The following is a 24,442-nucleotide window of genomic DNA, read 5'->3' as shown; positions in this document are numbered from 1 at the left end:
TTTTTTTTTTATTATTTGAGAGTCCACATTACCTTTCAAAGTGAACACACCCATTTTAGTCAAGCTTTCAGTCAGTGGCTCTTTCTTTTCCTTTTACTGTCATGTTTTATTCAGTGTGGAAAATCTTAGTTAATTGGTCTCGGTCTGACTTTTCCTGACTGTTTCCTTAACAACACGGGAAAGACTCCCCTCCCCTCCCTCTTTCCTTTCCCCCTCTTCCCAAACCCTGCCCATTTTAGGCTGTTCCTCTTTTTTCCCCCCTCTCCCGTTCGCCGCCACAGTGAGAGGGCTGAGCGACAACTCTTCCTGCCGTTTGTAAGGCAGGGTTTGGGAGTAGAGAGCTCTGTGTGTTGCGCTGGAGCTGCTAGTGGGAGTTACCACCTCTTTCCTGCATGGACTCTTGAAGTAGAAACTCTTTTGGTTAGGGTCACTGCACAGTGCTGAGAAGAACGTGGTGGACTGTGTGTGTGTTCATCTAGTATTGCATCTCCTAAGAGTGGCTGCTTACAGAAACTACAGAAACTCTGCTCCTCTGCTCTACTGGAGTTAAAGGGTACTTGTGTAGAATCTGATCTGGACTTTAGAAACTTTCTCAAGAATGTTCTATGAGTAGAACTCGGACATTGCTTTGTGGTGAGTAGAAATCCTGTATTCCTGTGTGCTCTAGTTTAAAACTGGCTTTGGATGCATGTTGCATTGCATAAATAGTTCAATCAGTCAAAGACTCCATTGACTCTGTTGGTAAATATGCACAGATTAAGTCAAGTTGTTAGTGCGATAATGATGTTTAGCATGTTTTTGTCCTAAGCATATCTATTGACCTGGTTAAGAACATCACGTGTTAAAATCTGTGGTCACATTAATCTACTTTAGTTAATTTATTATTATAATTTATATGATATATGCAATATGTTTAGCAAGGTATGTATATAAGCAAGCTGCATGGTGTTCAGATAAGGCATGTTTTACAGTATATATTTTTTAACTTTGTTGTTATTACTGATTCACAACACAAACACATTGTAAGAAAACTCTGCTGTACATTTTACCTACTAACCCAGAGCCAAGAACATGCTTGCATCTGCACAGTAGCTATCCCTATGCTTTGGGTTGGGTAATTAATCAAATATTGATAAACCGCAGATACGTCATTCAGAAGCTCTAACTGAGTTACTCATGATCATATCTTCATACCATTACATTGTTTTTTTTTTTATTCTGTTGATACTTTGCCCACTGTGTTCATGTCTCATTCCCATAGAAAATGTAAACTTATAATATATAGTATGTATAAAAAACTTATTTCCACACATTACTGGAAGAGTATATATTTTACTTCCATAATAAAATGAAGGAGAGCTACATTGGAGCCAAGTGAACAAATCAAGCATCTTGTTCCAAAGCAAATTTGATGTTTTTTTAATTAATATAGTTGCTAATTAATCATTATCAAGGTAAAATGTTTAATAGGGATATTGATTTGAAGTCATATCACTCAGCCATATAGAGTCATATTTTTACCCAAAAAAATTACGTCTGTATTGTTATTTGTATTAAATTATTACCATGGTACAATTTGTGGTATTGATTTAAAGTCTTTACTTCTAGCCATATTGAGCAGTTTGGAAATAGCATGTTTTTTTATTTATTAATTTATTTATTTATTTTGGATAACAACCGCTTTCGAGGGAAAAAGTTGAACGGATCATGATGTTGGTTAAAGTCATATCATCCATCCATATTGAGTCATTTTGAGCAGCTTTTACAATAGTTAAATTGTGTCCATTGCTCATTAATCAGTATAAAAGTAAAATCATAATAAATCATGATATTGAAGTCACCATATAGTCCATAAAGTCCTGGCTTGTCTAGAATTATTTAAAGATAAACTATTAAAGAGTCAGTACCAAGGTAATGTGATCTGTAGAGCAAGGTGAAGGCTTCATGCTTTAGAAGTATGCATCCCTTACTTTATAGGGGTTTATAGGGGTTGCCTATGGCCTTCAGTATACAAAGTCTATATGAACTCCAAGCCGAATACAAGCTTTTTCATCATGGCCATGTTTGTTTTGACATGCTATGCTGGTCTGATTAATTGCTCGATAGAAGACACGATAAGCTCTGCATCTGCTTTTTGTTTTGCGATGGCTGACTTATGGCCTGTCTTATTCCTTGAAAGTACCCTTCTCCTAACCCCTACGCCAGTGTCATCCACTGCATCTACCTTATCTGTATTCGCTGCTGGTAGTTAACATTCTCTGTGGATTTAGGTGGGCCAGAGGTCAATCCTTCTTGTTCAACTGCTTGTGAAAACATTGCCAACCAGCACCCAACTTGCTGGTATGTAGACTCATCATCTAAAAAGTAGTTGCACCCAGTAGGAAGTGTTGGACTGCAATACTATTCTGCAATAAGTGGCATTACATTTTCTGTAAGCACACTCCAGTGAGCTATTCAAAAAGGACCATGCTCGTTCACTCACCGATAATGTCAATGATCCAAGATGGCGGCGCGTGCACACGCTGCGGCTTCTCTCCCCCCCGAGGCAACAGCGTTTTCGTGTTTTTTGTCTCGTAAGTCGCAGTGTTTTTGTACGTCTCTGTCGTGCGTTCACGTCCTGAAACGCACCTACAGCCGTGAGTTTCTGCTTGGAGTCGGCAGAAACTCACTTTTGGAGTTAAACCGTGGACTCCGAGAAGAACTGCGAGTCTGCGGCGTGCTCCGGACACCCGCACCCCCACCGACCCCCACCGCTGCAGCTCGCCCACAATGGAAGCGCCGCAGGCGAGGAGGCAGAAACGGGGTAAGCGTGGGGGTATCCGAGCGAGGCTAGCGGCTAGCCCACACAAGCCAGCTATCCCCACCGTACTTTTGGCCAATGTACGCTCTCTGGACAATAAACTGGATTACATCCGCTTACTTCAGTCAACTCAGAAGACCGTGAGAGACTGTTGTGTTTATGTTTTCACCGAAACCTGGCTCAACAACAGCGTCCCGGACCACGCCGTTCAGCTGGAGCGGCTAACATGCTATCGGGCGGACCGCGCGCTAGCTGACGGAGGTAAGAGCCGCGGCGGCGGGCTCTGTGTTTACATCAGCGATGCTTAGTGTCGGAACGTTGTTGTGGTCTGTAAACACTGCTCACCGGTAGTGGAACTGATGATTATCAAATGCCGTCCGTTCTATCTACCGAGAGATTTCTCCGCCGTGCTGATTGCTGCTGTTTACATCCCTCTGACCTCCAACAACAGCGTGAGGAGTGAAGCACTGAATGAACTGTACCAGTACATCAGTAAACAGCAGACAGCACACCCAGATGCTTTTCTCATTCTGGCTGGAGATTTCAACCATGCAGACCCAAAGAGTGTGTTTTCTGGACTTTCCAACCAGGGGAAACAACATATTGGACCAGGTTTATACTGACATTTATAACACCTCTCTGAGTCAGGCGGTGGTTCCCACATGCTTCAAAGCCACCACCATCATCCCTGTCCCAAAGAAGGCATCGCCATGCTGTTTCAATGAATATCGTCCAGTTGCACTCACCCCCATCCTCATGAAGTGCTTCGAACGACTAGTCATGCATCACATCAAGTCTTTGCTCCCCCCCTCCCTGGACCCCTACCAGTTTGCTTATCGGTCAAATCGCTCGACCGATGATGCCATCTCCACTGTTCTCCACTCAGCCCTCACACACCTAGACAAGAAGAACACCTACGTCAGAATGCTGTTTGTTGACTTCAGCTCAGCATTCAACACAATCGTCCCCCAACAGCTCATACACAAACTGGACAGTCTGAGGCTGAGCACTTCACTGTGCAACTGGCTGTTAGACTTCCTGACTGGAAGACCACAGGCAGTGCGGGTTGGCAGCTGCACATCCAGCATCACCACACTGAACACAGGGGCTCCCCAAGGATGTGTGCTGAGCCCCCTTCTGTTCACTCTGCTGACCCACGATTGCACACCAGCACACACCTCCAACCTCTTCGTCAAGTTTGCGGATGACACGACGGTGGTGGGTCTCATCAGCAACAACGATGAGTCACACTACAGGAGCGAGGTGAGCCGCCTGGCCTCCTGGTGCAAACACAACAATCTCTCTCTGAACACAGAGAAGACCAAGGAGATTGTTGTGGACTTCAGGAGAACTCACACACTGCATACCCCTCTGTTCATCAACGGAACTGCTGTGGAGAGGGTGAGCAGCACCAAGTTCCTGGGTGTGCACGTCACAGAGGACCTCTCCTGGAGCACCAACTCAGCGTCACTGGCCAGGAAGGCAAACCAGCGTCTCTACTTTCTCCACAAGCTGAGAAGAGCTGGAGCCCCCACCCCCATCATGACCACCTTCTACAGAGGGGCCATCGAGAGCATCCTGACCAGCTGTTTCACCGTGTGGTACGGGGCCTGCACAGCATCCTGCCGCAGGACCCTCCAGCGCATCGTGAAAGCAGCTGAGAAGATCGTTGGCACCTCTCTCCCCTCCCTTCAGGACTTGTACAGCTCCCGCCTCACACGGAAAGCCCTCCGTCTGGCAGGAGATCCCTCTCACCCACTACACAGCTTCTTCATCCTGCTGCCATCAGGGAGGAGACTGCGGAGTCTCGGGGCGAAGACCAGCAGACTGTGAGACAGCCCCATCCATCAGGCTGTGAGGATGCTGAACTCTCTTCCTGCTCTACCCCCCATCCCAATCCTGCCCCCAGCACACATTCACTCAGCATCCTGACCCCCCCCCCCCCCCCCCCCCCCCACTAATAAAGTACTGAAACTCTGCACTACAATGCACAAAGTACTGGTCCCTTCCAAACGGACTTGCACTACACAACACCTGCACTACTGATATACTTGCACTGTCATACACACTTTAATTCCACTTAATTAAACTGTGAACTTTAAGGACTTACGCACCCATTCACTTTACCAGCCTTAAGCTATATACCATATACCGTATTTGCACTACTGTTATTTACTATTTTTACTGTCATTCCATCTCAATCACCATCAATATTGCACTATTGTCTTACGTATGTTTATTGTGTCTTGCTGTATTGAACATATAGTGTCTCCCACTCTTTTATATTATAATTATATATCTATTTTTACTTATTTACTTATATTTATATATCTATTCCTCCCCCACACCACTGCACCTTGTTTTTGTCTCATGTACAGTGTTGGGCACGTTACTTTGAAAAAGTAATTAGTTATAGTTACTCGTTACTTCTCCAAAAAAGTAACTGAGTTACTAACGGAGTTACTCCACTATAAAAGTAACTCGTTACCAGTAAAAGTAACTATTGCGTTACTTTTTATTATTCACCCGTCAAAAAAAAAAAATCAATTATGTGTTTACTATTATTATTAGAAAAATAACAAACGAAAATAAACCCAAAATGTTGACAAAAATATAATCTAACGAATTAAAAAAAAACAACGAAATTCTACACACAACCAAAGAAAATTACTAAAACTTGTAATACTGAAAAAAACGGAAAAACGCATCTGGGGATGAAATTAAACAAACCAAGCCAAGCGAAATATAATCAGAATTATGTTAATTAACACTAACATAAAAGCACAGAACTATTATTTAATTAAAATTATTTTTAAGAACAGCTACACACAATGCTGCAAGTCAAATGCGGAGGCGTTTCACGTGCGCCCAGAGCTACGTGATTACATTTTTCATTTTTATTATAGTTTAATTTTATTTTGTTTTAATTTTTTCTGTTTTAATTTGTTTTTAGACTGGGCTTGCTAGTTTCTATTAGTTTTTACACATCTCATCAGAGAGATCAATCTAATAAACGTGAGAGAGAGAGAGAGAAAAAGAGAAAGAAAGAGATTTGCGTGTTTTGGTGTGAGCTACTCACAGGTAAATGTTCTCACATACTGTATCTCCTGTTTCTCTTTCATCTGCCTGGCGCTCATATTGTAATCCCATACATAGTTCTGCAGTTTCTCAGTGTTTTCTGTTGTATTTTGCGGCTAGCGCGAGCGCTTTACACAAGAACTAACGGACCACGAGGTGCAGCGCACTCGGCACAACACCGCCCGCTGTACAACAGCGCTTATAAATAAATTAAACATGAAAATGAGGGTATTCTATCAGTAATTTCAGTTCGTTTTAGTTAGTTTTATAAACACAAAATACAGTTCGAGATAGTTATGTTTTTTTCCTTTTAATTACCGTTTTATTAGATTCAGTTAACACAAATGTTTTTCACTTTCAGTTTTCACTATTTCGTTAGCTTTAGTGAACAATAATAATTGGTTACTTAGCAACATTGTGATTATCACACCAGAGCTTTATATAAAATAAAAATAGGAGCCCGATTTCGGGTCGGTCCTCAGGTCAGGTGGGATTCGGGCAGAGAATCTAAGCTCTAAAATAGAAAGCAGCAGCACCACAAAAACCGGAGCAGCTAAAAAGGCCTTAACGTCCTTAATTCGGAACTTGGGCTGTCCACGGCAATCACTGAATTGATTAGAGCACGCAAATCGTCACAATTGTGCCTCACTTCTCCACGCCAAACCACAGGCACAGCGGCCAGAAGCTCAAGTTCACCGAAGGAGGGGTTAACGAGGGCAAAGCGAAGTTAAAAAAAAAAAAGTTCATAGAGCGGCTAAAGTAACGAGCAGTAACGGGGTGTCGGAAATGGTAACGGCGTTATAGTTACAGTCAGAATAATTAGTTAGATTACTCATTACTGAAAAAAAGTAACGGCGTTAGTCCCAACACTGCTCATGTATGTCTATTTGTGTCCCTGCTGTATTGTACACATAGTGTCTCCCATTCTCCTTTATTATATCTATTATCTGTACTTGCTGTAAAATTGGGAAGGAGAGTAACGTAATTTCAATTCTCTGTATGTCCTGTACATATGCAGTATTGACAATAAAACTACTTGACTTGACTTGACTTGACTTATGGGATCCTATCTGACATGCTATCAACACCCTATCACCCCTACTGCAAAACCTGCATTAATATTTGAGCTGAAAGGGTTGGATTATCTCTAGACACAATTAGGAACCTCTACAACTCCATGCTGAGATAATAATCATTTCTTGTTTTCAGTAACCTTTATTATCCTTTTGAACAGCATTGTAATCTTACACTTTCTTCTTGGTGCAATTATTTTTTGATGATATACAAACCATAAACCACCGTTTATTAAAAGCAATGAGCTCTCCCTGTGATCTGACAGACTAATGGTGACACCAGCACAGACTCCTGGCAGCTAAACAGTTTTGTTTGACACCATATGTTCTGACTCCAACTCTACAAGTTGCCCTAAGGAAGGAAAAGACAAGAATACCACTCCTTGGGTCTGCTTTATCAATGCTTGATTGATTTACTGGGACCTTTGGCCCTGACCCCTCCTCCTCCTCCCCTGAGGGAAGTTTCGGAGACTGAAGGAGTCTGTGCTTTTTGACACGTCCCATACATTCTTCCTTAAGCCCTTCTCTATCCCTTTCCAGTAGGAGTGTGTGTATCTAGATTGCTACAATCTGAGCTATGCACTGTGTATGCATTTCTCCATTGACAGAGCCGAGTTAATGATACCCACCCACTCACCCACCCACCCGTGGGGAAGGCAGACCACATGTTTCTGCATAGTACAGTAATATGAAGTTCTGCATAATAGATCCAGTATGTTACTGGTGGTCTGTGGAGGCCCACTGGCTCAGGTTGGCCTGTGGGTGAGATCATGGTCTATCTATAGAGCTTCAGAGCAGGGATCACCTGGAGGTTACCTTGTCCTTGCAGTCCTGAGCTGTACATCTGTGGAAGACCTTGCACAGCCTTTGGAAGTAACCTTGTTAATGCTGTTAGCCGTTAGCACCGTGTGTGAAATGCATAAAAAGTGCAGAAGACAATATTTATGTAGTTGATGGAAAAGCTTACATCGCTCCAGGTCATATTTGGATAAGAAGTCTCCATAGGGCTGTAAAAGCTGTGGAATTTGAAGGCAGTCCAAGACTTCAATAGTATAGTGAACTGTGACGGATGACTTGATATCTTTAGCAATCCCCATGGAAAGAGAAGTGGGTGGAGTTCTTGGGTGTTCTCATGAATTTGGACGGGATTATGGTCCTAGAGCACTCGTGGGTGGATAGGACAGAAGACGCTGGATTGATGATGAGGCACATGGTGATTAGGCACACAGGCCTCATGGGATAATGTTTCTCTTCAGGATGAACATAGAAAAGCACAAGGGCTTAGTCTCCCACCAAACACACACCTGGCCCATATTAACCTTTAACTCCATGACTCAGGCATTATCTTAACCATCATCTTCTATAGCCACAACACTGCTGCTGCTACTAGTACCACCTCCCAGTGGATGATAACTGCCAAGTGGACCTTACGCTGCATTTACATCACAGTGTCACAAAGAGATTTCTGTTTCACTTCCTAGTATGGCTGGGCAATATGGTAAAAATGTTTATTCACAATATTTAAAGACTTTTTTTATATAGGTTATGTTTTCATTTAGTCTCATTCTTTTACCAATTTGGAAATCCATTTGTGCTCTCATGGACTTGGTCTTGCTGTTGGCAAGCAGCACAACCCAGGATTCGAACTGGCAGTTCGTAGCTCCAAGATAAGATATTCAAATATATTCACATACATACTGCAGTGTTTTTTGCGCTAATTGTTTGCAGTTCATCCAGTTAAATAAGTGTAATAACACTATTTGTAATGAAACTTTCAGTTGGTCAGTGTTCTTTAAGCATTGATTCTAACATTTATTTGGAAATCACATTCTGTTGAAGATTTTGTTTTATTTGTGTGTATTGATTTGTTGTTCCCAAAAGTTCAAACTGAATTGAGAAATACAGATTTTAGGTTTTCTGCTCCTTTTGCCTGGAATGACCTATAAAATAAACTTAAGTTTTAAATATTATACTGTTGAAAAGTTTAAGGCTATGGTGAAATTAGCAAAGTAACTGTTTTAATAGGTTTTTACATAGTTTTAATATATTTTTTCTAGGAATAAACTTCAATATGAATAAAGGGTAAATAAATAAACACAATATATAGTAATGTACATTGTGTGTGTCAATAACTAAATTGATCACAATATAATACATATTATATTGTCATGTTGTTCAACCCTACTCCCGAATAATATCCATGGAAACAGTCAGCAGTGGGATGTACAGGATTTTGGAAATGAGAGCGTAATGGAGCAGCAGGGGAGAGAGATTTGTCTGACCATTATTTAAATGAGATGCATATTTTAGAATTTTGAAATATAGAGCAGTGTGTTTCATCATGTATCCTATCCATATTCAAATTACTAGTTAAAAGCAGTGCTTAGAAGACGGAGAAACGTTGTTAGTGAGAATTTTTTACACCCTCATTTAAACACACAGTACACTGTATCTATCTTTTAATTACTGCATGTATTGTCCACCATTCACATGTATTAATTTTATAATGTATTTTCATATAGTGTTCAGTATTTATCACTGTACACTATACTTTTTTATTTACTATAAAGATGCTGTCTCAACAACAGATTTAATAGATTAAAACAGATTTATTATAACAGCAGTACTGTAATATGTGGATATTAAGCAGATTCATATCTAGATTAGGTTACATCTTAATGTTTTTAATAATGTAAATAGAAATTAGCTTAAAGCAGCAATAATAAAAAAAACATGAGTAAAACCACACTTTACTTAATTATTAAGAAATGTACAAAAAGAATGGGACTGGGATTGTGCAGTAGTAGCAGTTAAGTGTCTGTTCATCCAGCTGGCATGCAGCTCCATGGTCAGCTCCACCTTGTGTGTAGGGTCAAGGATCTGATAGAAGCCACATGTCTGACTCGGGTCCAAGTGAAATATCACCCTTACAAAAGAGCCACTAGCAGAGCTCACGCCAGGGGAACAAGTGAATGCACTCGCTGCACTGTGATGGTGAGCTCTCCTGTGTGGAGCAGTAAGAAAGAAAGACCCTTCTCTTTGAAATGCCCTTACAAGGTCCAGGGCTGTAAAAGAGCTCAAATGAAAATTGTCCAGTGTATGCCTCTGCTGTGGAGGCTAAATGCTTTTGCAGGCAAGGCAGTCTGTGTTTCTGCTCCAGAAATGTGTCTGAGTTTATCTGGTGGAAAGTAACCCTCTGCACCTCTGTGGTTTCAAGGGGAAAGCTTGAACTACCATTAAGCCGCCACATTCCTTTCAACCACAGTGATTCTGGACTCGGTTGGTGTTCAGGTGATCCTGACTGGCTCGTGTGAGGCATCAGAGACTGCATGCTGGCGTACTTTCTGTGCTGTCAGCATTTCTGTCATATGTTTTGGATGAGAAGAGGCAGTTATAGGAAAAAAATACAAGATTTCTGAAGCCAAAATATAGTAATTCGATAAACTTTACTTAAAAGTATTTATTTGGAAGGTCCAAAAAGTCTTTTTAAACTGTGTTGATGACATTTGAGGCATGTGTCCACAGGTGCTAAGGCTAGAAATGTACTTGCTGTAAATGTACCTGCTGTTTGGAAATGCGTCAGCATAGACAACCAGCTGTGTTACATTTTTGCATGTAATGCACGAGGGTTGCATGAAGCCAAATACACCTTTCGTAATCTTTTTTCTTATTTCAAATTTTTTCCCATTTTCTCCCCAATTTACACAGCCAATTACCCAACCCACTTGTTAGGACTCCCCCATTACTAGTAATGCCCCAACACACCACGAGGGTGAAGACTAACACATGCTTCCTCTGATACATGTGAAGTCAGCCACTGCTTCTTTTCGAGCTGCTGCTGATGCAGCATTACCGAGCAGCCAGCGCGCTTGGAGGACAGCACTGCGGCTCGGTTCCGATACATCAGCTCACAGACGCCCTGTGCTGCGGACATCCCCCTAGGAGTGATGTGGGGAGAGAGCGCCATCTACCCACCCAGAGGGAGCAGAGCCAATGAGCTGATGAGCTGGGGTTCGAACCTGCAACCTCCCGCTCATAAAGGCAGGGCCATAGACTGCTGAACCACTCGGCGCTCCTACCTTTCGCAATCTTAGGAGCTTGCATAGGTTTTGTGGTTCCATTTGCCTACGCCTGTATCTATGTTCCAAACGAATCACAGTTGTTGTGTAGTGTCCTTGTCTACAGAGTTTGCCCAGCTTTCACTGTAGTCTTCCTCATGCCACAGTGACAAAGAAAACATCATACAGATGCTGGTTGCATTGCTTCAAAACCTTCCATCACAGAAATGCTACTGATCTTATTAATATCTCAAGATGCACATAACTGATACACAAAATGAATGCAGAATACTTGAGGCAGCCATCATGTGTACAGAAGCACATTGTTAAAAGCAGAAGGGTGTTGCCTGGCCTTGGCTTTCAGCACTATAGCCCCTAACATTTTTTAATCATTACTTAAATCATGTTTATTTCATCAGTGTGTCGTAATGCATGCAGTTTCTTTAGCACTGCTTCTCACTCATTTCACATCCTCCATCTTTCATATCTCCTCATAGTCTACTTTTTGGTGACGTCAACAAATCAGAGTGGAATCAATGACTAATAACTGGACCCATTTGATATTCTATAAAGGGAAGAGAATTTTTTTTAGGTTTTAAATATTGTGGAGGAATTAACATCAAGTTTATCTCAAGACTAACTGGTGGTTCTGGTGCATAAGATTTATTTTGTTCAAACATTTATTTTGTTCAATTTAAGATCAGCTACCAGTTCCTGTTACAAAAATGCATGAAGTATTGATCACAAAGTGAAGACAGTAGTGAATTTACATGGTGAAATTCTAGGTAGGTCTATTAGGCATAAGCTTCTCTAGGCTGGCACTCTGTGCCTAAAATGCAGAAAGCTGGGGAGATTATGTTTTTTTTACTCCTAACTCACTGAAAAAAAAAAGCACTCATCCAGAGCCGTTATGTGTTGCAAAACTCCCTGTTAAGAGAATTATGTGGTCAAATTGTTTATGAATGATTTGTCCCTTGTGCTGAAGCTACTGTCCTGTGGTTTTCAGGAGGGAGGCTTTCTTTAAGGCCTGGCTTCACTCACTCTTCATGGCTAACAAATCATCTACTTAACTTCCATATGGGAACGGACAACTTAATAAGCAACTGAGTATCCCACCATCTAAAGAAGAGTGAAGAAAAGGGAAATGTAATGGGGGATGCACTTAGCTTATTCTTAGCGTCATACAGAAGTAAATCCGGGGGAAGGAAATGCTATTGTGGTCTTCTTATTGTGGGCAGGAACAGAAATATCACCTGATATGACAGGCCATGAACTTCCCCTGCTGTTCCTGCTTTCAAATGCTAAACAAACATCCCCACATCCAAAATAGCGATTAGCATTTTCCCAGACTGATGTGGGGTTTGTTTTGGCAGAAAATAGTGACAGTGCTCTTGTCTTTACTGGTCAAACTAAAATAGAATGGCTGAAGGTTTCTGCATGTTGACTCTTTAAACTATATTCATGTAAAAGAAATTACATGTTCTGAAGGGGCAATGCTTATGCAGGCTGCCAGTTTACCTTAAAGCACAAGGGGCAAGACACCCTTTGGGCTCCAAGATTTCTGTATGTATTGAATGCATTGCCAGTATTTCCTCACATTTCACTCCTACTTTGGTCATGGAACATTCTAAAAGGATGCCAAGGCTGCAGCTTGCTGTGTTTGTCTATTGTTGTGTTCCATACCTGCCAGCCTGGGGCGTGGAAATAAGACTGGAAAAAGGCAGCGTGACTGGAACAGGTTTTCGTTTCTGGAACAGACAATTTAAAGAACAACTTAATATATTAATATTTGATGACACATCCTTGTATGAGTTAGTACAGAAAGTAAAATACATATTAGTGATTTAAGTTTATTTTTAAGTTTATTAAGACCCATTTCAAACTTAGTTTGTGTGTCAAACATGCAGCCTCAACATGCAGGGCTCAGTCAACTCCCCTGAATGAACACAAGCGTGTACTGCATGGCTGTCTGCACAAAGTCATTTAACATGGTAGGCCTGCAGCACAAACCAAACCAAACCAGAGCAGCAGAATGTGCATACATCCTCCAGCTTTTGTCAAAGCTTGTGGCAACATCTGCTGTGGAAAACAAAATGAGGTCATATCCAGAAAAATGCACAACTTTACCCGAGTCACAGAGCTGAAGGTTGGACAGCAGGAGGTCTGTTAATAATTTCCTCCCAAGGGAGAAAAAAAAGTCTTAAACTTCTATTGTCTTTCATTTATTACTGTCTGGGCACTGCCCAGGATCAGGCAAATCAATATTGCCTAAAATAATAGGGCTAGCAGTGTAGAATGAGCTCTGCTGAGGTTACTGAGGTATACTAATGGAAACAGGGATTGAAGGAGGGGCACATGTACTTTGGGTAAATGGTTGTAAAGGTCAGATAGATTTTTTTTAAAATACAAGCAAGTGAACTTGCTTAATATCACTGTTCAAAAAATCTATTCATTGCTACATGTTTTTGCTACTGACAGCAAGAATAAAATGGTCTATGCTTTGTACAAAGAAATTAAGAAGATATTTGAGAAAATATTAAATATCAAAGTATTGCTATATTTTATTTTTAAAATAATACTCTCAGTTCTCAAAGGCACACTGTTGATTTTTAATGAATACAAGTTATGATTAGGGTCAGACAGTGTTTCATTTAGTTTAAACCAGGCCACTAGATAACTGTGCTGCACTCTGTCTGCAGAACCCACTGTTCTGATGCAAGTATGACATATTTAAATTGTCTCAGATGTTTTATCACAGTGTATTTAGTATACAGAATCTTAACCCCTGTATGATGATAAGTATTTTATATGCTAAACACATACCGTATATCTTTATGAATTTCCAGACAGGGATTAAGCCTAGTTGTAAACTTCAATTTTCTTTCAATGGAAAATTTCCCTTTAAAATGCTGTGCAGTCCTAGACTAAGCTTAATTCCTGCCCCATAGCGGTCAAAATATAAAAATGAATAGATTGTTTAGTTGTTTATTTTTTTATACTTAATGTAAAAAAAACAGCGATTCCATGACTAATATACAGGAAATTCTAAACAAAAAAGTAACAACATTTGTTAAATGGCCTAGTTATGTTTTTATTACAATTTTTATAGGCCCACTTATGATGTTAGACAACCATTTTTGTCCTCTTTTTATCCCTTACAAGCCAAGCTGTGTTCTGATTGGCTGTCCTGTGGTCTGGCTCATTTAAAAAAGCTGTGGGTTAAAACACTCATAAGAACTGCAGTATGATTGGGCAGGGCTACCTAACTGAGTTGAATATGCTACTATTTATAAATGCCTTAATACTTGTGGCAATAGAGAAACACAGGCCTATTTCAAAACAGGCCTTTTGTGTCTTTTGTTTTTTGTCTGTATGTACAAATATTGCATGTTGCATATTGCAGATTAAAAAGAAGCATCTTGTTTTTATGTCCTATACTTTCATGACAGGTTTTGCTGATGTTACTGGTTAAGATGTTACAGATAATCAAAAGCATATAAATTTAAAATGGAAGGTAGTTGAATCCTATTTTTTTAGTACTTCCCTTAACATCTCATACCCCCAGTTCTACATGCGATGTCAAGGACTTACAGGGGAAAAGTGCTGCAGTGGTGACCTCTGACTCAGGCTTCCACACAGCGAACTGGAGCAAAGAGCCTGACAGGAGTCAGCAATATCTAAATCTGCACACAGCAGCGAAAGGGCTCTGCTAAACCAACTAATGCTGGCAGCTCCCACACAGGCCCTGAATTCCCACTGTGGCACATTCTTCAGAGAACAGCTATGATTTAAGATTCCAGCCAGATTTCTGCTATCTGTATAGAACTATTTTTGAAGATTCCATTTCATTTTTTATCTATTTTTTAAATAATACTATTATCTGGGGTCTTTTAAATGCACTCAGACATCTGTATGAAATTCTTATTCTAATTCTAATTAAATAAAATCTGGTTAAGGCTAAAAGCAGCTCAGTCTGAATCACCAGCATTAGTTTACTCAGCCTTATCCTGACCTCCTGTGTGTACAGCTCCAACACTGTGCCTGTCATTTGTTTGCATTGCAGATGCCTCTCCGGATCTGGACGTGACGTGGTCTGACATCTGTGTGCACATGTTTGCTCTTATCTTTGACCAGCCACAGGACTGAGCCAGTCGAAGGCTAGAGGGCCAAGTCCAGACAGTGTGAAAGGCCAAGTTCAACGAAACCTAGCAGAGTGCATCATGAGCAGAGTCTGATGAATTCTTTTTTAATGGTAAAATATGATATTTCATTTTGATCTGTGATAATAACAGACACAAACCTACTGATATCATTGTGCATATGTAGGCCTGTCAAAATAGCAAAAATTATTTGCGTTGTAATATAATTTTATGCAACTATATAATGATAATATAATAAAATAATATTAATAATAATGCAGTAAAGGGGCTGTAAACTTTTAATTAATAACCATATGCGTACATAGAAACCGTAATAAATTATTTTTTATATATATTTAAATTTGGAGAACATAAATAAATTAAAAAGTTGGCATACCTTTTATCTGCGGTAATAGATTACCCTGGCTAAGAAAAACATATTGGACAATATTGAGGTCAGTAAATGATTGAGGTTATGTCCATTTGTTTTTCAGTTTTCATTGTTCATTGTTTATACCCTGTAGCTGCTCTGTGCAATAGAAATGCTCTAAAATTTGGTGATTTTATACTGACTTTATTTAAAATCACCTTTATTATGGGGTTACCTGTTTTTCTTTGGACATCAACAATACAATGTACGATAAGTCAATAATATTTTATTAATATTATTATTATTTGCCCTTCTTGAGCTTCATTTCCTTGCTTGGGTAGTGAATGATGTAGATGATTACCACAACAGCAAATATTTATTAAGTATTATATCAAGATTTCAGAGATATATTCTCTCCATTGCCTCTCTGCCACACACAGCAATGATGTCATGTACATTGAGAACAATAGTGAGTAGGTTGGGAAAGGCCAAAGTCAGCAGGAAGCACTACATGACGCTGATAGATTGCGGGGGTGGGGGGACAGGAAGTATGGTGAGGCCCAGCAAGTTGAGTCCTTAATATCCCCCTATCAAAGGCCCTGCCAGCAAAAGCACATGACCCGAGGCTGCTGCATTTTCCTGTGACGCATCCTCCCTAGCATCATGCATCTGGAAAAGGAATGGAGACGTGTTGACTGCATTAAGAAAACACATCTCCAAACTCTGACCCACTCATACTGTAAAAGAGGGTGTGGCCATGTGTTTCTCGAGCAGGAAACTTGAGAATTCCTATTGGAGTTGGATGGAAGTAAGATGGAAACTGAGTCATTGTCTGGACCTGGTAAATTAATAAAACAATGGATGCAAAACAATGCCTTCAGGGGAAATGTCACTGTGGATGAGCCATCTGACTTTGCCCTGAAGATAAAGACTCATCCAGCAAACAAGCATTTGTCTGCCAGTAAACAAGCATTTGTCTGCTAGACACCAGTCACCATTCATAAAGCTCTGTAATGGAAAGGCATTTATTGGCTACTGGCAAATGTGACCCCATGATCGTTTAGAAGACAGGCTCCCATGTGTCGACTGCTCTGTAAAACTGTGCAGTGAGAGACACAGTCAGATGTGACACAGAGTCACTTTTGTGTCCAACTGGCTAATCTCCCGTTTCCACACCCTTAAACATATGGGGAGGTGTATGGAGCGTGAACATGGCTGAAAATGTTATGTGGTTCTTTTGGCCTTCATTTAACCGTGACAAATTAGAAGCTGAATTTGAAAGGAAGGACAAAAGGGTGAGTTCTAGGCTGCCATGTGTGACATGCAGAAAGTGACTTAGTATATACAATAATCACTGCAACATACAGAAAAATAATATTTAATAATAGTTATATATACTTATACAATGTGCATAAGTACACAGTAAAGAGCAAATAATTATAATTATTAAAATGATGTATCTGTCCTATCTATTTATCTATTTATAAGTTTATTTATTTATCAATCCATTTTCCACAGTGTAATGTCATTATATTAGTATTTCCATCCTTATACTCTACTTTTCTGTTATTTCCTGTACTTCTCCTGGTTTATTTTTCAGTTGCAGTGTTTCTAACAGCACATTTAACTACATTTTAATGCATGAAAGGTGCAATAGACAATACTATGCGGCACTATTAAAAGTGGATTATTTTATTTCTAAAATTATAAATAAATTAACTAAAGATGGTTTCTGCACTACAATGTAAATAAAACTACATCTTTTTTTATAATCCAGCAGTTGTGAAAACTCAAGATAAAGCCAATATGGACGTGAAAAGGAAAGAGATGGACCTTTTGAGCAACAGCATTGCTGCTTATGCTCATATAAAAGGTGAATACTTAAAAAATCTTAATGTTTTATAAAAATCATTCACAGATAAGATGCCACAGTCAGTTATATGTATGCATTTTACGTTTTCCAGCTAACCCAGAGAGCTTTGGCCTGTACTTTGTGATCGGCGTGTGCTTCGGCCTGGTGCTCACTTTATGCCTGCTGGTCATTCGGATCTCATGCAAACCTCGGACCAAGACGGCCCCCTCCACACCGGAGAAAAAACAGCTGAAGGACTTTAGCGAGGATGAGGAGGATGAAGAGAGCGATGAGGAGGAGGAGGACGAGCAAGATGCGGGGGATGTGGAGGTTCCTATCCCTCCCATCACAACAGAGATCACCATGAGCAACCACCACAGCACATCAGACGGGAACGTGAACGTGTTCACTTCAGCGGAGGAGCTGGAGCGAGCGCAGAGGCTGGAGGAGAGAGAGAGGATCATCAGGGAGATCTGGAGGAATGGACAGCCTGACATACTGGGCACAGGGACCGGCACTATCGGGAGGGTGCATTATTATTAGCGTTCAGTATTATTGGATATCGTCTTAAGCCATAATCAGATGGTTTGAGACAAAAGCACAAGACTATGAAGGACTATGGTATAAAACCCCTTTCAGTAGGCACACTTTTTATCTTAAAGCTTGGACCAATGTAACTCCAGTGCCCTGGCCACAAGCCCAGCTGTGGTCTGCACACAATTACGGCACAGGAGAGTAATCTGGTGCTATATGTTACATTGAGACTGCACATATGTCGGGGGATTGTAGGGGAAATGATTAAATGATTGGAGTTGGGGTCAGTTGTAGAAATTACTGAAATAATTGCTGTTTTTGCAGCAATATGAAAAAGCACAGAGCACACTCCTCCTGCCTCCTTCAGGCTTGAGGGTTGGGTTGACTGTACTGTACTGTTAATGTTTGTTATTTCTACATGATTCCATTGACTGTGCTCAGTCATTTGCACTTTCCTATTATTCCATCTTTTCTGAATTTGTACATTTTTTTACATTTTGATATATTTTTTGTAATGTTCAGATTGTTTCTTTAGCTATTCTCTTTGTGTCAAAGTGCTATATCACAGAACAGCCATATGAAGAAATATAGTATGATAGTAGTATGACAGTATATGATTCATCTCTTGTGTTCCAGTCACTTCATACCTCCAAGACAAGTTTGCATTCACATTACCAGACTAAATTGACTGTAACACACGTCTGATTTGTTTTGGAGGTTGTCTGGACATGTCTGAATACTCATCTAATTTGTGGTCATGTGACATGAATATGAATGGTATGGTCAGATTGAATTGTATGCATCTTTTTGCCTGTACACATGCACTTATATCTGTCTGCAGCAGTGTTTTGCAAAATTTGGACTCTCTGACAAAATCTGGTGTTCTTTGTGTGTATGTGCGTCACATGCAGCAGTATGAGCACAACAGATTACGCTTGTGATTCCTGTGTTTCTGTTTCAGAATAACCTAATATTAGGTTTTCCTTTTAAGAAGATCAGATTTGAATCACTTGTATATGTTTTCCTAGATCAAACACATATCCCGTTTGCGGAAATGTGACATGAATGCAACCATCAGATTAGATTTAATGCCTGGATGCTTAAAGCTATCGTCATCAGCCATCATCAGTGTTGTGGCGAATTCTGACTCCCTGCCAGAATCCAACTCCCTTTCTTGTGCACAGTATGGGCACAACAGATTATGCTTGTGATTCCTGTTTATTCTGTTTAGCAGTAACTGTCAATATTAAGATTTCCTGTACAACAAACAACAGAATTGTGAATAAGGGAAGTAGGATTCTGGTGTAGAATCAGAATTCTGCACAGCAACAGCAGTGATATTCGTACATGCCATGTCAGGGGCAGATTCATTTACATTGCAGACAGATACAGTTCACTTACGTTTATGAATGTTAAACAGTCACAATAGCCAAATCTGATCTGAGCAAAAAAAAATCTGAATAAATAAGTTAGGCTTGTAACATGGTAAATTAACATATCATTTAATGATGAGTGAAACATACTACAGATAAAAGGCCACCTGAGACAAGCAGAACTTAAAACAACTACATTACAGCCCTGAAGGAATATCATTAATAAGATATGGCTTGTCTGGAGATATATATGGGTCTATGAATTTTTAACAAATTACAAATGATGAGATGAGGCTATAAAGGATGGATATTTCCAATAGGGGTAATTTAATTTAGATGTGCAGATAGATATTCAACTTAAAGCTGACATATTTCATCAGTAGCTTCATTACTATCATGCTGGAGTACAGAAAACAAATAACAAAGACTGTCTTTGTTCAGTTACTTATGGACCGTTCTGTGTGTATCTGCTTTCTGTGAAAAAAAAAAAAAACAGTAGAAAAAATGTGTTAGTTTGTAAGTAAGAATAAGAGCTGAAAAATGGAATTTTGACTTTGACAAATTGTTTTAAAATGTTTTCTTTCAGGACTGTCTCACTGGAGTGCTACTGTATCTTGTGTTCTGTTGGAACAATACCCCACTTCACTCTCTATCTGACTGTACTTTGACTGCTGCAAAGTAAAGTTTTTATCTGTTTTTTCAGGCCTTAGTTGCTTGCTTTCAATTGTGACCATTAGACAACATTGTCATCGTTAAATATGTGTAGTGATTTAGTTCTTTTCTTCACTAGTAGTTTCTCTACTGCTGTAAACTTGTCAAAAGAGGTGATAGAGATATGCTAATGACTCTACATTTCTTGGCAGCAGTCTCTGGCAGCCTTTCCAAATGCAATTAATGGCCGTCAGCTTTTACTTCGATGACTAAGTACTTTGTTTTTTACTTTAAATAGTTTGCAGTTCTTGCAGATGATAATGAATTTGAGAGCTGGGGGTGGGAGTGTGGGAAAAATGTGACCCCCTCAAGGCAAATGGAGGTATCATTATCATTAATTGTATGTGTAATACAATTTAAACACCATGTGTGCTGAATTCCCACAACTTGCATCTACTTTGTGTTGTTGGTAAAAATAGTCAATTCCCATTGCATTGTCAGAGGCTGGTGTGTTTTAATGAGCCACATGTCCTCCAGATGCAGTCCTTGGGCTGAAGCGGACCTCATTTCAGGTCAAATGCTCCACAACCCATCACACTGTTTCTGCTGAAGGCTCTTTACACTCAATGGACAGCTTACCAGATGATTTTTCTGTATTGCACTAAGCTGAACCCACAATTAAAATGTATTCTACATGCCATGACTCTACATGAAAGATTTGATTACCTATCAGAAAACCCGTCCAGTGTATACCCATATACCCCTGATACCCATCCACCTCTCCTGTTAAGATAAGGCTTTACTTCTATTTTAAACCCAAATCATGGGTTTCATTAATTATTTTAGCAAAGATCCATTCAATGTGTTTGCACTTGGAACTATTATGATCCTAGATATGTCACTGAATGTAACAGTTAATTAATGAATATGCCTTAATTATCCTCTGTTCAATCTGTTCTTCAATGGTCAGAACCAGATAGGACCAGAAATATCTAGTCAAATCTTCCTGTGGGCAGCATCCTGTGAGCACTGATGAAGGACTAGAGGATGACCAACATCGGATAAACTTCTGTCTCTGACTAGGTGAAGCAGCTAGCTGGGAGTATTTAACAAGAGGGAACAATGAGTGAACTCAGTGTTTAAAAAGTCCAGCAGCACTGCTGTGTGTTACTGTAGCATTGAGAATGTCACACCACCCAAATAATAACTGCTCTGTAATGTTCCTGTGGAGTCCTGACAATTTCAAAACAGAGTGAGATAAAAAATGACAAAATATACAATAAAACAGGCACTACAAAGACTGTAATTATTGAGCCTATATGCTCAGTGGAGCTGAAAATGCATGGAAATTGGGTGGAGATAGATGGGTAATGGGTGTAGAACAAGGTGTATATATTTATTGTGATTATAATTCTTTAATTATTAAAAGTAGTGATGCTTTACTAATTAACATGACAATTAAAAATGTACTTTTTTGAGTCCTGGGACAAATTCTACAATACTGTATTATGTATTTATATGTTGTGCTTGAACAAAATGTTATGGTCATGCAGTTGACAAGTATCATATTTATCATCCCTACAGCTGTAAAATTCACTCATTTATTGACTCGGTGAAGTATCCAGCTCATACAGCAGGTAAGTGTCGCCCCCTAGAAGTGAGCATAGAGCATTACAGCGTCAGTCTAAACATTAGACAACCTCTATAAAACAAGTTGCTGACACCATAAAACTGTTTATTATTAAATGGATCTATGCATAGATATTATTAACCTTTAGAATTATTTTTATGAAAGAACAGATTTGTGTTCTGGGGAAGAAGGTTCTTGACAAGTTACCTTGCAAGAGTGAACTCGCAGAAACTTATGAACAGGTGATTGTTATTTAAAACATGTTTGTTCCATACCATATCTGCCTTTTAAATTAGTCACTACTAATCAACTTATCTAAGGCTATTACAGGAGAGACGCAAACTTCATTACAAAACAGAACAGACAAAACAGAACCAGGAGCTCTACATTTATGAAGCCAAATCAGAGAGAAACGTTTTGTTCATTTGAAAAAGAAAAAAAAAATAAAGCTTGAATTTTGAAAAATACAACAATATCCTAAAAGAACCCATGGTGACATATGTCACAGACCCTTTAAAAGCTGTGTAAAGTTCTTAAAGGAACTCTTTTAAGCACACATTTACACACTTTCCTGTGTACTTTTTTCTCGTTTCAAACAGTTTAACAATTTAAACGCTTTAATTAAGTGTTTTACGATTTTTATGATTTTTATCATTTCTAGAAAAAAGAGATGAAAAGTTTTATTTTATTACCATTTTTACTTAAAATCTTTACATGTCTCGACAATAAGAAACAAACATAATTGCTCACTGAATTTATCTGATTCATATTGTTGCATAATTTTTTAGTTTTTCTTTAAAGTTTATAGGACTTCCAGGACAGTCCGCTGCTCCTCCTGCAGCCCACCGGTAAGATTCAGCCGCTGTTTAACTGATGTGACTATTACTGATATGGGGAGGTGGAGCGGTAGAGTCTGTTAGTGGAACAGTGATGAGTGAATGAAGGAGGAGAGGCTCGTGGAGGCGGAGGCGGAACACAGCGCCAGCGGGGACTAGCGTACAGGCTAGTAGCTAATTTACATAAACTAAATACACAAAGTTTTTTTATTGATAGATGCACATATACAAACATACACCGAAGGAAGAGGAGAGAAAAAAGAGAGAAAGAGAGAGAGAGGAAAAAAAGAAAAACAATAAGACAATGACAAGACAGACAAAAACAGCAGTTATAAAACTGTAAACAAAGCAGTAAGCTCTCAATATATTGTAAGAAAAGTAACCAGGCTTCCCCAAATCTAATATTATTTTTAAGCTTTGATGCAAGTCCCTTCAAATTGCAATGATCCATAAGGAGATTAAGCTAACAAAAAAAGAAAAAAGAAAAAGCCGCAGGCGGCGATTCTGGGGTCCAAAGAAAGCCTGATACGTCAGTATGGAACCATACCTGAGAAAGAACAAAAAAGTTAAGATAACGCTGGTGACAGGGAATTTTATCCGTCAGCTGATTTTTAATTGTTTTGGGTTGTTTTTAATCCTTTTTAAAGCTCGTATAAATCTATATCCTGCTTTGTAAAGGTTTAAAGGGACCGCAGTTAAGTATTTTTTGATATTGTTGTTTTCGCCTTTAATAACAGCAGGCAACATTGTGGCGGCCGGGTGTTCAGTCGAGTTATGGTACCTATCAATACGTGCTTCCTAAAGGCAGTACGCTTGCGCTGACATACACTCTTTATTATTTCTCGTGTTTTTTGCATTAAAAAATCATTTACAACCTGGACTGGCTGTCATTGCACAAAAGTGTAAATGAAAATTAATAATAATAAATACAATAATTATTGTTTAAAAAATAAAAACAGTTTGTAATGACCTTATTGCCATAATTTTTAGATGATACTGTGATTTATGCTATTTTAATATACTAACGCTACATCTACTAGGACTTCGGCTCGGAACATGCTGTAATATTGTACTACTTTTGTATTTTTACAGCTAAATATACTATTGGGTTGCACGGTTTAACAAGGTAGCACAGCTCGACAGAACAGGTGTTGCACCAGGTGTTTGTAGGTTCAAACATTTCTCAATTCTCTTTTTTTCTCCTAACTAAATACCATACATGCATGCACTTATATTTAACGTTATATTCTGGATTATAAGTCTTTAAAAAATATGAACAAAATATTAGTCTGGTTAACTGGTTCTTCTGAATAAAGCAAATCCTTGCATGATTCTTTTTTAATAACCGTTTGATTATATAATGATTATATAGACCTATTTAGACTTCCACTGTACTTTACAGTGCTATAGAGAAGAGTTAGGATCATTTACTTTTGGAGGTTAATCTCACTGTCCCAATCGATGGGAGTGCTCACTGTAGGCTGTAGGTTCCACTGAGTAGTAAAAATCAGCACTGTAATGCACAAAATTAATCATTAGCTAATTCATTTATTAAAATTAAAATATTGATTTAAAAATGTTCTAGTGAAACAAAAAAGAAAAAATAATTTCAGTTAAAACAACACTTTATTGTAATTGTCTGTAAGACTTACTGAAGTGCTCTCATCTAGTGGAAGTAAGCTCAAAGAGAAGTAAAAAAAAAAAGCTTCATAAAGGCCTCAGTTAGTGTATTTCAACAGTGAAAATTGGCATGTCATGGGTTTTATTCTGTGGACCTAAAACAGATGCTGGCTTGAGCATCAGAAAAAAAGATTAAACAGGAATTCAGTAATGAAGTGAGACTCTTTGCACACTTATTAGCCTTAAGTAAAACCAGAAGTATCTAACTTCCACTTTCGACATGATTAGAAGTCAGTGAATGCATGATAAAACATTTTCGATAAAAGCATGCAGCAATTTAAGAGCCCTGGCAGAAGCTGTAGTTTATGGAGTGTGCTTGTTAGTAGCACATTACTGCAGTCCAGTCAGTATAAATAAGGCCTGCAACA

General features: G+C 39.2%; 1 protein-coding gene across 3 annotated transcripts; it reads left to right on the top strand.

The window, feature by feature from the left end:
• Positions 1-282: 282 nt before the first annotated feature.
• Positions 283-19,979, top strand: eva1ba (eva-1 homolog Ba (C. elegans)). Of its 3 annotated transcripts, none has more exons than XM_007249631.4 (4): positions 284-633; positions 15,073-15,261; positions 17,299-17,391; positions 17,483-19,979. In XM_007249631.4, exons 3-4 carry the CDS (start codon positions 17,325-17,327, stop codon positions 17,911-17,913), a joined length of 498 nt encoding a protein of 165 aa, XP_007249693.3. In that variant the 5' UTR covers positions 284-633; positions 15,073-15,261; positions 17,299-17,324; the 3' UTR covers positions 17,914-19,979. The 3 variants fall into 3 exon arrangements, with proteins under 3 accessions (XP_049336252.1, XP_007249693.3, XP_007249692.3); XM_007249630.4 differs by having other exon boundaries at positions 17,296-17,391; XM_049480295.1 differs by lacking the exon at positions 15,073-15,261 and having other exon boundaries at positions 283-633.
• Positions 19,980-24,442: the final 4,463 nt, after the last annotated feature.

Source organism: Astyanax mexicanus, chromosome 6 (genome assembly GCF_023375975.1).
Source record: "Astyanax mexicanus isolate ESR-SI-001 chromosome 6, AstMex3_surface, whole genome shotgun sequence".
Lineage (NCBI taxonomy): Eukaryota > Metazoa > Chordata > Actinopteri > Characiformes > Acestrorhamphidae > Astyanax > Astyanax mexicanus.
Note: the sequence above shows the minus strand (reverse complement) of the source record. Positions and strands in the feature narration are given on the sequence as shown.

Bases quoted from the DNA above. Each gene is read 5' to 3' on its own strand.
- eva1ba (XM_049480295.1), top strand. From the start codon at position 606: ATGAGTAGAACTCGGACATTGCTTTGTG. The intron at 634-17,298 runs GTGAGTAGAAAT...ATAATCCAGCAG, and splicing joins AACTCGGACATTGCTTTGTG to TTGTGAAAACTCAAGATAAA. The intron at 17,392-17,482 runs GTGAATACTTAA...TACGTTTTCCAG, and splicing joins TGCTTATGCTCATATAAAAG to CTAACCCAGAGAGCTTTGGC.